The 15,897-nt window shown below is 39.5% G+C and overlaps 1 protein-coding gene across 1 annotated transcript in view; it reads right to left on the bottom strand.

The window, feature by feature from the left end:
- Positions 1 to 520: 520 nt before the first annotated feature.
- The window catches only part of LOC109469991 (BTB/POZ domain-containing protein KCTD3-like), a 53,066-nt gene continuing 37,689 nt past the window's right edge, over positions 521 to 15,897 (bottom strand). Inside the window, exons 6-18 of the mRNA XM_019768757.1 lie at positions 14,598 to 14,678; positions 12,761 to 12,934; positions 12,182 to 12,272; positions 10,426 to 10,616; positions 9,787 to 9,902; positions 8,084 to 8,171; positions 7,269 to 7,385; positions 6,417 to 6,587; positions 5,178 to 5,333; positions 3,715 to 3,811; positions 3,410 to 3,542; positions 2,386 to 2,440; positions 521 to 1,863 (exon numbers count right to left, since the gene is read on the bottom strand). Coding sequence (XP_019624316.1) covers positions 1,598 to 1,863; positions 2,386 to 2,440; positions 3,410 to 3,542; positions 3,715 to 3,811; positions 5,178 to 5,333; positions 6,417 to 6,587; positions 7,269 to 7,385; positions 8,084 to 8,171; positions 9,787 to 9,902; positions 10,426 to 10,616; positions 12,182 to 12,272; positions 12,761 to 12,934; positions 14,598 to 14,678 — 1,736 coding nt within the window. The 3' untranslated portion in view covers positions 521 to 1,597. The remainder of the gene's footprint in view (positions 1,864 to 2,385; positions 2,441 to 3,409; positions 3,543 to 3,714; positions 3,812 to 5,177; positions 5,334 to 6,416; positions 6,588 to 7,268; positions 7,386 to 8,083; positions 8,172 to 9,786; positions 9,903 to 10,425; positions 10,617 to 12,181; positions 12,273 to 12,760; positions 12,935 to 14,597; positions 14,679 to 15,897) is intronic.

The following is a 15,897-nucleotide window of genomic DNA, read 5'->3' as shown; positions in this document are numbered from 1 at the left end:
CAGGTTTCCTTGGATAGAAAAAGTGGAACCGAAAGAGCAATTGAAATGACACTAGGATTTCACCCTCAGCACCAAGAAGGAGTCATTTAGGGGTCAATAACAGAGCAAACCATGCCAATTTAAAGGTCACACATTTTCAGCACATTTTAAAAATACACAATACACATCCTTCTTACCAGAAAACTGTGCCTTTTTGTGAGCAAAAGCTGGAAAAAACAACAACTATAGAGAGTCCAACGAATTGGACGTGTGCAAAGTGGCAATTTTGCGCATGTCAAGTTACCAGTCTCTCCCCTCAAAATGTTCTACCCACACAGGAATTCGAAGACTGTGCTTTACACATAATAAAGCTGACTGTGCTTTACACATAATAAAGATCATAATCTAAGAGAAGACTAGTTCTATGGTAACTTAGCTTTATTTACTGTCTTACCCCCTTGTTTTTATTCATTCCTCTAACTATCCCAAATGCAACATTTTGAAGCCTATGCTTGACTAGTAACGTTATTATTAGAAAATGTACATTTTGTACCAGCACTATTTTAGGGCTGCTTCCTTTATTTCTTCACAATCTGTGAATCATAAAAAATCTAGAACTATTATCTATAATTTCTTTACCATTGTGAAATGTGAATTTCAAAGATACCAGTTATTGTATAATCATATAATCACGCTGCTTTTCCCACAAACATAACTACAGTAATTCACTTCCATTGCAGCATGATAATGAGAGAAGTCTCAACCAACTCTTTGTTCCAAATGTATGGCTAATAAAACTGAATAAAAAGCACTTAACAACATTACTAATCAATCATTTTTATCCTGCATGTCTCTTTCTAAGAATTTCCAAGAACAAAGGTTTTCAAGAAATTTCCAGGAATGTGTTTTTTTAAGAACTGTCTCATTTTTAATGAGTAAAATTCCTGGTATTCTAGTACAGAGACTGAGAAGATCTGCCAGTGCAACACTCCTCACTCCAAATGTTTTTACATGTAGCTACAGAAGCATTTTTGGTTCACATACACAAGTCAATATTATACATGTACCTTCATGCCTTTGGCAATTTGAATTTAACCATGCTGTCAGATGAAGTCAAACCTGTATTAAGTGACCACCTCTACATGTACACAAGGACCTTACTGTGACCACTTTTTCCCATTGACACAAGCATTTGTAACTATATTTAAAATTGTAGGAAACAGTAAATCATAAAAGGATCCTGTCTAATGTGTCCCCTGTCAACATTGACCAGATTTTGACCAGATTTCTGACAAAGGTTGATGAGATCGACCGGAAATTTATGGTGAGTTCCCTTTTCTGTGTTAGAACTAACCTTAAACTTCACAACTATGGATTCTACCAACACAGATGAGTTTTCAATCAAATATTAGACCAGATTTTGTTGGTCCACTGAGTAGTCTTGCTTGGGCAGGTTTGACTACATGTAAATGTGCATTCATGTATGTTAAACACTTAGCCGCACCACCATGAAACAAGATGAAACATGATGGCGCTGCTAAACTGACTTCTACCAACACAGAAAAACTTTCAACTTGAAGATAAATCTTAGCAGCACTTATTCAGCCACAGGACAATGCTAACACAGAGAGACTCTGAAAACTTTGGAGTTGGGATCCTGTGAGCTGTCGGCCCCGCCTGCTGCCCCACCTGCTGCCCCGCCCACGGCCCCCTGGGGTTCGTCCCCACCCTCCTCGGGCTGTGCCATTCTGAGTCGGGAGGCGACCAGGGACGTGGAGGGGCTGAGTGAGGGGGTGGAGCATCGCGAGGCACTGATGTCACACTGTTCCAACAGCTTCAACAGCTCCACTTCGGTCGGCCCGCCCACAAAACTCTTGTTTCCATCTTCACAAACGGGAACAAGACAGTCAGTTAGCAGACATTACGTACGTATAATACTAGAAAGGTAACATTCGCAAAGCAAATGCGTAATGTTTACCTTCGCAGATGGTCTGCTCTGTTAATTCTTACTCATTGTCAAACACATTCATATATATGGTGAAAGGAGTTTAAATCAAACTAACACTAGCTACCATGGTGACAGACTTCTGGTTCAGGTCATTGACCTTATTTGTTTGGAGGTTCAGCCATTGTTGGCTGGTGGTTGGCAGTTGGATGTTTGGAAGACGTAACTAATTTGGGGTGTTGACTCAAATTTAACTCAAAGTTGATTTGATTCATGTCGAAACATACATGTGTAGGCGTTGGCCTCAATCGGGTCAGACTGCTCCCATACTTCAGCCAACCTTGATTGGTTGGTGTTTGGGGAAAGATTCTGAATGTGTGACATGAGCTTCAGGTAGAAACTAGGAAAGAATCTGACTCCAACACACTGCAGATTGGCATTTACGCAGGAAGGGTGCTTACCTGTGTCTTTACTGTCCTTATCTACCTTACTCAGTGCCGTGGTGAGGTCCCACATCTGTCAGAGAAGAAACATCAAGAAAAACTTCAGCACGGACACAAACATCCATCAAGGACTTACTACAGTGTCTGTATGAGATCCTTCCATTCATCAACTGTGTTTCTGACACATCCTGATATTCCTTATACTCTGTACTGAATGCAAATAAAGCATACTATACTAGAGATAATGTAATCTTTACTGCTGTTTAAGGGACCTTTGGAAGTAGACTTACGTGTAAGCTAACAAGACTGGATTGAATGTTAAACTCACTGACAAGTACACCAAATGTACTAGTACAGTATGACAGGAAACATGTCGTGCCATGAAGCCTGACATGAAAATTCATCCCTCACAGATTATAATATGCATGCAGCAATTGCTTAAATATGGATCTTCAAATTCTGCTTCAGAATCTGTGACGTTATGTGACTCGTGAGCAGTGGATCGTAAGTTGCAGGGAAGGTTGTAATGCCTGGATGTAGATTGTCTCTTTGATACCTCGTGGTAAAAAAAAGTCTGGTTCGGAGTCCAAGATTCTTACTTGCGATCCACTCCTCCATGAGTCACGGGTGTCATCTACATAACGTAACGTCGGAGACTGATCATTCCTTGACAAAGACAAAAATTTGGGTACGTCCAATTTCTTGTGTTGGAAATTGTAGTTTAAACTTCCTCGATGATGATGTCGACCAACACAAATGAACTTACAAGGTAATACAGTAACTGTAATTCCTGATTTTTTCACTGTACTGTTATGTTCACTGTTTTCCCTGTCACTTCTGTACCGTGAACTTATCATTACAGTTAGCAAATAATTCCTGGACTTTCTTTTTCCTGCACCCGTCGCCACCATGAATACATGTAATATAGTTCCGTGAACATGTCCATATTCTCAGACCGTGAACTTTTGCTATGGTGAACATAAAGTGAATTACAGTAGCCATTTGTTCATTCAATAATTCATTCATTTAACACATGTGTTACCTGTATACTGCCGTTTGCATGTCCTGTGAAGAGGTACCTGCGAGGTCGTGACCCCATCCTGCTGGACCCCTCACATTCGTGCACACAGAAACAGCTCAGAGGCGAGCCGTCCACCGTCTTTATCACACACACCCTGGGGAAAAATATGAGATTTTATAAAAACTTTACAAAATGAACACAGAACAGTAATATGGATTAACACTAATACAGTAAGGGGGAAAATAGGTTTGAAAATGAATTGTATTCCGCATTATGCTGTTTGGGCATTCTAGAAAGTACTAAATTCATGCTGTACACAACTGTACCTTTTCCCCGTGGAAGACTGTCGAACAAACAGCTTGTCTGTTTCTGGCACCACTTTCTGTACAAACACCTGTTCATCATCCTGCTCTCCAAACGGACCTGCAACAGGCAACATATAGAATATGATGAAATAAAAGAAATAGCTTTATTCAGTAAAAATCTTGTCTTGAAGCCACAGACTCTTGAAATCATCAAATAGCAAACTTAATCTAAGTTCTTTATTCACAACCACTTGTTTAACAAGAGCCGACATTTGAATGACCCTCTGTCACCTTCATCAGGGCAATTATGACAGGTTCACTGTGCACTCAAGCTACATTGTACATGTACATGTAGGTGTTACAGTAACTGGTTCACTGTATGGAACGTGTTAGTGCTGACAATGTGTTCCCAAACATTTGAAGATGACAGACGGTCATCGAAATGTCGCCTCTTCTTAAACAAGACAGTGGTTGTGAAGAAAGTACTTTGCTTTTCAATCATTCACCAACCTGATGAAATTATTCACGTCTCTGAACTATTGTTCACAATCTGAAAATCTCTAGTCTTGTAGAATCTTACCTTTGTCCTATTTTGGAACTGTTACAGTGCATAATAGTATTAGTTGTGACAATCCTTTTTTGCTGGTTTTAATAATGATGGCGTCAAATCACTGAGTGGCTAGGCTTAGTAGACATGAGATCAAGAGGTCACAGGCTCAATTCCTGGCATTTTCAGCAGGACGTTGTGCCCTTGGGAAAGGTACTTAACATGACTTTCCTCAGTTCACCCAGGTGTAAAATGGGTTCGGTTCGGTTGGGACTTCAGTTGGGAAAGTACAAGTGTGGTGGAAGAAGAGGGATGGGCTCAACCTTCCAATACCATGCCCTAGACACAGTGGATTACAAATGTAACAACCCACTGCCCCTATGGCCTGAAGGCTGTAAGGGTTTTTTTTACCAATTGGACTGACTGTCATTTCTTCACTGAGATTCTCCTTCTTTGTTATTACTTGCTTGATCTCAAAAGGCTGAACATGGTACGTACAAATGTACAATGATATAAGAAGTTGCACTGTAAAGGTTGATCCTCTCACACCAGAAAGGACCAAAAAAGTGTGGTGGGTTCTTTAACATGATCTCCTCAAATACGAGACCTCCATATACCATCTATCCAAGCTACATGTAGGTATACATTGTACTCATTTTCACCTGAGTGAAGGGAGGAAATTCATGTAGAGTGCCTTTCCCTAGGGCACAACAGGCATGTTAGGGGTTTTCAACTCAGGCCTTCCTGGCTAAGGGCCAAACACCCTAACCATTACACCATATGACACCCCAGTAACATTTACCTAGGAAAATTGAATTAAATGTTGTTTGCTGTGACACACCACTGCTAGATTAAAAACTTCATGTCTCTCGTCGATTGTAAACCAACAAAAAAAAAGGCTACTTTTTGCCAGGGTACATGTAGGTACATGACTCACCGATCCTGTTGCCGGCCCCGTAGCTGTGGTGAGGGTCTGCGTCCTCCAGGGAGATGATCTTGAAGGAGTTGAGTGGCGTGGAGCCGGGCTGGGTGGAGATCATCCCGCGGAACCTCGTCACGTTCCACGTACGCACGTGGTTGTACTCCGAACACACTGGAAAATACACAATGTCATGCAGAACAGTTACAAATCACGGAAATACATTTGTAAGTTCCATTTTGACAGCATGTACCAGAAAATAATGTACATGTACATAGCACTTTTACAGAACGTACATTGTACATGTAATAAACTGTCTTTAAAGGTCATGTTCCTGTTTTTAAGGATGATATCCTGTCTACAGTACTGTAATTCACTTTATGCTCACAGTAACAAAATTTCACGGTCGGAGAAAAATGGACATGTTCACAGAATGATATGTTAACGGTGGTGACAGGTGCAGGAAAAAGAAAGTCCAAGAATTATTTGTTAACTGTAATGATAAGTTCACTGTACAAAAGCGACAGTGAACATAAAAGTACTGTGAACAAAATAAGGAATTACTGTTATTCTAAACATTGTGTTGGAAAAGATATCTTAAAGTAAGGGACTAAATTCTGATGCAACGTTGACTACACACAAAACAGAAACTGTGGTTTCACGCAGGAGCAGTAGGTTCTGTCGACGTGCTCATTTTGACAGATTCATGAAGGAATAAAAACTGTAATTACACCATAATACAATGTACCTTAAAATCATAATGGAACTGCAACATAATGCATTGCTCAAACTTTTGTCCAGTAACGATTGGATTCTGGAAGCTGGTGTGTTACGCCGAAGGGCGGTTATACCTGCTATATCGATACAGATTCTCACTACTGACCTGTGTGCCAGACATTGTACAATGTAATACAGTTACTGTACAGTATCAAACTTTGCTGGGCCATTAGTTATATAATAATACTATAATTAGTACTACTAGTTACTGTACATGTGTTACCCAGTAGCACGAAAGGATAACATCAGTGTTCTGGGGCCAGTATGGTTCCTTGGGGAACACAGGTTTAGGTATCACTGGTCCATAATATGTCCTTCCAGAACTATGAACCTAATAGATGTTTACCAAAAATGTATTACTAAGAAATACTACAGACATTATAAAGAGCTAATTGGATTGAAAATTTCAAATACAAGGTATTGTAAACAAGTGAGTAGTACATGCATCATTCTATAATAATAATAAGTAAGTTTATTCACCTGAGACCAGGTACTTCTCGGACAGCATGACCTTACAGACGGGGCTCCTGTGGACGGTGAAGGTCTGGAACAGCTGTGGCCCGTGTCCCACCGTCTCTGGGTGCTGCACGATCACACGCACCTTACCCGAGCTGGTGCCATACGCGATCTCGATCCAGTTCCCACTCACACCTGCAGCAATGTCACACGTACATGTAGCAATGTCACATGTAGAATGTCACAAATGCATTTGTAGCAATGTCATATGTAGCAACGTCACACATAGCAACGTCACACTTTGCGATGACAATGTCAGCATTTTCCAACTAAACTTGTACATGCATAATACGTAAATAAAATGCATATGAAGATGATGCACTAACAGTAATTTTACAAAACAATAATTTGCCATGGACTACATTTTTTGTACTTCTTTCAATGTATTTTATGCTCGACTCAAGGTAAACATTCAACATTCAAGATTATTTCCAATTTATAAAATTTTCATTGTCAAACACAATTCATACCACATTGAATACAGCTACGGCTATAAGTTTTTGTATAACAACTTGGGCAACCATTTTTTTCTATATTGAGAAGTTGGAACTGCTTTGCAACACAATGAGTTATGAACTTAATGAATTTAATTTGGTGGTTTTGTAGTAGGAGGGAAGCCCCAAGGTTTCCACTGTGCTTTACACATGTAAATTCATGGTAGAAACAATTCTGTAGTACAATTTAGACTAAGTGAAATGTCATGAATTTGAGATGGAAAGTCACTGTGAAAATTGCAAAAATTAAAGTGTCTACATTTTCAGTTTAATACGTAAAAAAATACATGTTCAGTGGAAGTCCTATACAAAATGTACTTACTGATTTTTGGAGTGAGGTAGACACTGAGTGCTGTTATCATGTCGTCGTTTGGGTCGTGGTACAGTTCTGTCACCAGCAGGTCATTGTCCTTCATACGCAGGGGGAACTTCTGCATATCTACACACATGGTAAAAACATGACTGTACATCAGCTGCAGTTTTTTTCTAACCTGCCAGAGGGCATGCATAACTTCATGTGACTACTGTAGAATCTTACCAAGGACATTATACACAGAGTCCTTGATCTTACAGTCCTTTATAATAAGTTTCCTTTGATGTACCTATAATTGTATAATTGATGTATAAGATGCCCCATGTGGGTTAACTAGTAGTATTGAATGCAACAGACATGGAGAATACTCCATAAATGCCCTAGCAAAACTTTGTGTTCTCAAGTAAAACCTCAACAATCTGAACCTGGTACAATGTACTATTCAAATTTTTGACAGGGATGCACACATAGCACTTTTGTGTCATTCTATGGTAGCCAGTGGGATACAGGTAGAAGCTTGTGAGATACTTAGTAAAAATACCATAAAATATCAACTGATCTAGAACACCTGTATACATGTAGAATGTTATGTCATACATGTAACTGGGCCTTGATATTAACATTCAATACAGGTGTTCTGGCTTGTGCGATAACTCGAGTTGTCGTGTGTGGTTTCAATGGTTATCACACAGGCTTACAATAATTTGAACATGTTTCCTATGCTATTTTTAAAAGGTCGAATACCGAATTATAATAGCCCTGGTCATACATGTTTATATCCAAAGGAACTTGTACCTTATAATCATTATGTCAGATGTACATACCTATGTAGTATATGGATCCATTGTTGCAGCCCAGAAGGAGGAAAGTTCCTGCTGTGTCATAGCAGGAGATAGGCTCCACGTCCTGAATCTGGAAATGTGCAGTATGTAACATTAACAGTCAGCAATATAGAAGTATCATTAATATTTCTTAATTAAGTGCAGCATGCAATGGATCATGTTAATGTATTTTTGAATCTACAACACGTAGCGTGTCTAATACATATATTGTATAAAAAAGGTACAAACATGCTTGTTTTCAAGAAATATGGCAGAATCACAGACAAGATACGGATCAGTTTTACCATACAATTTAGTAATGATACTTGTATTTAGTGTCTCCATGTGTGGAGGTTTCCTTTAAGCGTGTTTGTTTCTTGAGTTTCTGAAGTTCTTTCCACATATGCTAGGCACATTCGAGGTCTAAGTGTCTAGATCAACACTTTTGTCATCCTCTCCTTGGTGCTGAAAAGCTGACTATTCTTTTCAATGGAAACTTTCCAAGAAAATTAGATCAAAGGTTTAAAAAAAAACTCATTTCCTTTTGCCTTTTGGGAGTCAGTAGTAAAATGTATTGGACCGAAACAGCAAGAAATCCACAATGATAAATACATCTGTAAAACATGCAAGAAATTCACGGAGGTTTGAGATCTCTGATTTCTTGCGCTTATTGCCCAATAAGGTAGATAGATACAGTATATAGAACTTTCTTGCTCAACAATCGTACATGGTATTATGTATGGTGGTAAGACAACATTACAAAACTAAATTACATATATAGTTTAATCGATATCAAATTTGAATATACAAGTTATAATATATCATACCCAGGCCGCGATAATGTTCGATAACGGGTTCTTTACGGTACGGCCCGGTCCGGAACCCGTTATCGAACGCTTCCATAAAACGATTCGTACGCATTTCGCCCTAACCGCGTGTGTCCCTTTCGAAAATTCGAATACAGAATCCAGACGTTGGAATTGATGTTGTTGCATTTTAGGGTTTAGTGGCACCAACTTTTGGCCCATCTTGCATTGAAAGGTGTGTTTTCTTGGGTGGGTATGACATAAATAAAATACAACACGGTGTATTCCGCATTGCCCTCGGTCCCGGCCCTCCCGCGGATCGGATCTCGGGCCGATACCTCGGGAGATACGGAATACCCCGTGTATTCTATATGTACATGTATGGTCTTGCTTTTGGAATGAAGTATAAAGAAATTGATCTGTTTAGGCAGATATGGTAGTTGGACACAACAAAAGTACATGGAAAGTAATATGATTGTTTTGTGTACAAGATAGGGTGAACTTTGTCTTACATGCAGTAGTAATAGTCTGTAACAGTGTATCTCTCTCTTTACTATAAGTTGGACAAGTCAAAACGAAGTAAAATTCAATGACATCAATTAAATAATATTTTCATACTCAGCATGTCGGCAGAACGTACTGCACCTGCGCTAACCCCCCATTTTTCACGATTTTCGTTGGATTTTTGGTCAACGTTGGATCATAATTTTGCCTGTTGCAGATGACAACTTTTCCGACATAACATTTGCAAACTACAGATGGGATGTTAACCTTATATGTGCGAATACCACCTTATATGAGACGTTCTCCGAAGTACCATGCACAATACATAACAGGTTTCACACAGGTTACTATGTATGTTCTACCGACATGCTACAGAACTCTGCTCTGCCACATTACCTGCCAGTTGTGAGTCATGGCGTGCCACACGCCGATCTTGCCGGTGTGACTGATGGCCACCAGCTGACTGCCGATGAAGAACAGGTCGTCCACCTGTACCGACAGGTTAAACACACCTGGGGACGACAACACAAGCTTTTCTTTGAACAAGGGAAGTACACATTGGCACACTCTTAAAGTAAGGCTTATTGAGTAATGCATGGGAAATTCAACGGTAGCGTGGTCCCGGGTTTGAATCCTGCACAGTGTCACCGATCTTGTGCCCTTGGGAAAGGCACATCGACTTTCCTCACTTCACTCAGATGTAAATGAGTACCTAGCTTCAGCTAGGGACGTCCCTCGGATAGGACGTTAAATGGAGGCCCAGTGTTTGGGAGAGCCACACCCCACGCACGTTAAAGAACCCACCGCACTTATCGAAAAGAGTAGGGGACCTTCCCGGTGTGAGTGGTTCAAACCTTACAGTCTGGTCACAGGTTTGACATCTTGAAGATGTTATGTCATCATTTGTTATGTCAATCCTTCCACAAATGTGATAAAATAAAATAAAACTGGTGTGTTACACATAAAAGTGGTTAATATGCAAACAAACAAAAAACAATTATGATGGCTGTAACCTCTACGATGATCATTTCTCACCTCTCTCGTTCTTGGGCCCCTCGTCCTGGAAGCTCCAGAGTCTGATGTCGCTGCCCGATGACACGGCGATCATCCTGTCCTTGTTGTCGCTGTACCCGCCCGGACACTTGGAGTTCAGCGCCACACGTTCCACCGACTGTTCCAGGTACTCACTGTTAAACACTAGCTGCCATCCCGTCGACTCCTTAACCCTACAGAAAGCAAGAATCAAAGCTATATACTGTAGTAGTAATCACTGGTTATTTTTCATTAACTATATGGACTTTCCATGAAAAGAGTGCATAAGATCACACAACTACTTACTTCTGGCTTCAAAAACATGTAATTGACATACACAGACACACAACACCTGTATGCCTCAGCTCACTTTGCTACCTAACTGTAATCACATTATGGTATGGATTATTACCTTTGACGTCATGAAGATTATTTCATATATTTAATTTAGATAGATTGTTGATGAAGTATACAGTCATGCACATGATTGTACACAGCATGTTCGTGTTTTTTGTTGACGATGCTGTTACCGTTAGTACTAAGTATTCCTCTGGTCTCCTCTCCTTTGAGCTGAAGAAATTTAACAGTCACAGTGACTGTGGCTTCATTTTAGAGGATCAAATTAATAGATTTTAATTCTTAACAACTTTAAAAGATCATGAGTATTAATATCAGCATGGTAATATTGCTTTCATTGTTCCACTTTGCATACTGTATAACATATCATAGCACTTTAATATCATCAGTATGTTGATTGCAGCAACAGAATCATGTCACGGGTGATTGTTGTTTACCAATATTCACATGCATATTAATAAGCAATTTACGAAAATAATTACAAGTTATATGCCTTTATTGTCATTCTACACTACGTAGTCCTGTCAAGAGTACATTATTTGCAGTCCCACAAGGAGGTGCATGTTAGAACTGACATTACACATAATTAGAAGTTGTAGAGTATTAATTGCCTGCTTTGTCACTTGAATGTACCCAAGAGTAAACATCCGATATTTCAGTAATGTTTCACTTACAGGACATAAATCAGTGTCAAGAGAGATTCGAGCTGTTCTAAGATGAATATGAATTTTTATGATACCCTTTCTAAGTCAGTTCACAGGTTGAATTGTGCATGTTCCAACGACTTTATGAGATCAAAGGTGTAAACAGTTCTTTGAATGTGTAGACCAGCACACTGGCAGAACATATTGTGATGCAGGATTAACACTCAGATATTTCACGGTTTTCATCAGATGTATGGTCAATTTTGCATCAAAATTTTGCCCGTTGCGACGGTATCTTTTCCAACACAATTTGAAAAGTTACAAGGGATAGGATGTCATCAATAAATGACAACTGTGAAAACGACCTTAAAAAAAGACGTTCTGCTGAAGTGCTATGTACAATACATTACAGGTTTCCAACAGTCACCGTACAATGTACATTTTATTGATGTCATAATTATCCAGATCATTGTCTAATACACGTCAGGATACATGATTGTACATTTGTACATGTACATGTACAGTCTGTAAAAGACTAGTTGAGACATATTTCGATACAAAATGTCTCAGCCACGTTCATCTTTTAAATGTTACTGACAATGCTTTACATGGCACTGCATAGTTTAAACTGTGAACTGGCTTATTGTATAAAGACTCTGACATACAGTATGACAAAAAGGTAAAATCCAATGGCATTCATTTTACTGTCCAGGAACAGCACAGCATAGCACAGCATATTGCTGTACAAACAGACTAACCTGTAACAGCACACAAAGTGGGCGTAGGCAACAGCAATCCAGCTGTGATGCCCAACGATGATTCGAACCTTCTTGGGATCAAGGGGGACCTCTGAAAATATGAAAAACAAAAAAGCATTTAATTTAATATGTTGTAGGATTGAGGAAAAACAATAAATCAGAGCTTAAAAACATATGTATGTATCTGGCACAATGAACACAATCGTCATGTAGTAACAGGAAATTAGAGTGTAACTGTTAATCATAATTTGTAAAATGTCTGCTTCATAAACTATTTCATTTACATATATGTATTGTTGTTGTGATGCTGCTACATGTATCATTTTTACTAAAGAATTTATTGTTAGTTATACTACACTCCAATTGTTCAATCATCATTTTGTTCTTAACCTTCCTTAGACTTCATAATGAACTGAAGGCAACTCTTTTTCTGGCGTGCTTGCATCAGATTTTGGGGTACCCAGGGGATCTCATCCATAGTGACCAGGCCCCTTCTGTCCTGCCACTTGCTACATAATGTAACCAAGGTGATCAGCATAGCCTTAGGGAAACTTTTGCCATATCCCTGAGTTGACGTACCAAACATGGCGGTCTCCCCACCCTCGGCCCCGTCCGCCGCGGAGGCGTAGCGCGACCGACTCAGGGGCGTGGCCGCCGAGGACTGGTACTGTGACAGCGGACTGCCCGTGGACGCGCCCGGTCTCATCCGACACTCCGTTTCCAAGGCAACGCCAACAGGACGCGGCGGAATGCCTGAGGAAAGAAAATACAATGTTTTAAAACCACCTAAGGTGGTATCAAATTTTATTTGTTGGCTTTCAGATTTTTTCAGATTTTTTTTGCAAATCAGAACAAAATGAAGTGGGCAAATCCAAAAATCAAGAAATTGAGTTGTTGTGGACTTAAGTTGCATTTCTGACAAATAACAAGTCTTGCCTTTCTAAATAATTTTCTTACCTGTGTGCAAAAAGTACAAGGGGTTAAGTGCATACATGTACATGTATTTGGGAAGGGGATGTTTATCAAAATAATATGCTAATAAATTATGATTAGTATGAAATCAGGAACACCACATGATGACTGCTCACTGATAGTACAACTACAGCTGCATCAATCTTGATAATTATATTAATATCAACAGCAGCTGCTGGACTACATAGAACATGCTGTGAAGATTGCAAGTTTGTTCACAATCATCTGATGAGCTTTAATGGCAGGGTATATAGTAAATGACGATATTTCCTGGATTTCCTTCTTACAAATGTAGGCCACACCAATTCAATTTGTTGGTTCTCGGATTTTTTCAGAAAAAATTTGAAGCAACAGGGCGAAAAAAATTTGATAAAAACAGGTCTGGCCATCCTATTACAGCCCCAAATGCTTCGATAGGAGCCACGAAGTCAACACAAAAGGCTGGGTTAATATTCAAACAATGAATTTTGAACTTTTGATCAAACCACTGCATTGATAGACGGAAAGACTGTAACAAGTAGACTTTCCTCAATTGTTGGGGGCAAAATATGAGCAGATTCAGAGCCAGAATTTTTTTTTTTGCAAATCAGAAAAAAAATGAAGAGGTGAATCTGAGAACCAACAAATCAAATTGATGTGGCCTTACAGTTGGAAAGTTAGGGTAGCACAGAAAAGCAATGATAGTTCTGTCTCTACCTGCATGGCTGACACAACAGGGTGGGCCAACGGGGGTATTACTGTATGAGAGGTCATAGGGGTCTTCTAGGGGGTCCATGGAGTAGGGGTGTTCAGGGAAGATAGCCACTTGGGTGGGACAGGATAGACAGAGGGACCAGAACACAGAGACACAAGTAGAGGACATCTTTTTAGATTAATAACAAAAAAGGAGACACAAAATAAAAGAGTCTGACATGAAGGACTGTGCAGACAACAAGTAAAAGAGACATTTATAATCAAATCACTATATTCGCGGTACTTTTATATTCACAGTTTTTACGGTCACTTCTGTACCGCAAATTTATCATTACCGTGAAAAAATAATTCACTGACTTTCATTCTTCGGCACCTGCTACCATTGCGAATATATAGTTCTGCAAAATTTTACTACTGCGTATATAAAAGTGATTGATAGTTCCAATTGAAAAAATACGACAGAACAAGAAAACATGCAGGGTAAACAAAAGTTTTGCAGAATCAAATCGTGTCTTCTTACTTGTAGAACTACAATGTAGTACTACATACAAAATGTACATTGTAAGTCACAATGGGCGGAAAACATCATTTTGCTCAATGTACATGTATCTACATGAACAATAGACTCAGGATTGGTGTAGCAGGCTGAAAGGTACCCCTGGCCTGAATGTAGACTGGGGGTTTATTCCGAAGGGGTGTTGTATACTGGTCTGCTACACCTGTATGATTATGAAAGGTGTGATAAACTCACCTGGTGCGGGCAGGTAGCCGTGGAACAGGACATCTCCACATGATGACCTCTCCAAGTCTTCACACAGGTCCAGTCTTTTTACTGGAACATACATGTAATGATAAATTATCTATTTACATGTACATGTATCATACTTTTTAGGATTGGATTTTACAGGTGCCCAATGCAGTTTTTAGGACTTGTCAATGAGAACCAAAAGTCAATATTCTACATTGTATCAAGGACAATGTCCTTGATTGACATAGTACACAAAGTTGAAACAACACTGTCCCAATGTACATTTTACATCCATTCATGGTACAAAAATGCCAAAAATTATGACGTAAAACTGTACAATTTGCTAGGGCCCTAGCCTGATCTTTGGGGTACCAGCAAGAAAATAAAGTACTCAACTTGGAGCTTGTTTCTGACTGTGCTGTTTTAAATGACCAAAATTTGAAACAGGAAAGAAAATAATACTGAATCAGATGCAACTTGTGGGGCAGTATGTGTCAATTTCATACAGATTGCTTGTTTCAGACTATTTCAGTTCTTTTTTTGCATTTTCTGGACACCCTGTACATATACAGAATGATCATCTTGCTAAGCATGTCTGTCAGTTGACCTGACTTTAACTAATGACATCTCTGTTGCGGTATCAGGCCGTGTTCCGTGCCCACGTGCCAACCTCTGCCAGCCTGTCTGGGCGCAATCACTGCGCCTGATTGCTCCGTATGGGACTGTCCCATTTACAAGTAACCTCTCGTTTCAGCCGCATCACTTCAATTCATTGTTTCTGCACTATCCAAAGGGTAGAATTCAATCATGTTGGATTTGAGCAGTGAAATTGAAAGTATTCTACATGTACAGCGTGCAAAATACCTACTTTTGAACCGCTACCTGAATTTTAAGAATGCTCTCCCCCCCCCCCCCCAAACATCAAGCCCACTTGGCTTGCACCACTGTATCCGGCAGATGCTTTTTAATTTTAGGTATTAATGGCTATTACTAGTATCAGTTAACTAAAGGCTGTTAGTAATATTGTCAAAGGCTTACAATGTATCTATGTAACATTACTTAATTTGAGGAAAGTAGTAACTTATAGGTGGGGCAACCTAAAATTCTGATGGGCAATCAAATCTTTGCCATCATAAGGTTGCCCACTGGGCAACCAGTCCTGGTTAAAAAAGTATTTTATACACTGATGTAGATGATGCAATCTTTGTGCTGTCAACATTTTACAAGTAGCTTTTTGGCACATGAACACTGTTGTGCAAGTTCTAAAAAAATTGACTTGCCAGAATTTTTGACCAAATTTGAT

This window comes from Branchiostoma belcheri, unplaced genomic scaffold (genome assembly GCF_001625305.1).
Source record: "Branchiostoma belcheri isolate BF01 breed outbred unplaced genomic scaffold, Haploidv18h27 scaffold214, whole genome shotgun sequence".
Taxonomy (NCBI): domain Eukaryota; kingdom Metazoa; phylum Chordata; class Leptocardii; order Amphioxiformes; family Branchiostomatidae; genus Branchiostoma; species Branchiostoma belcheri.
Note: the sequence above shows the minus strand (reverse complement) of the source record. Positions and strands in the feature narration are given on the sequence as shown.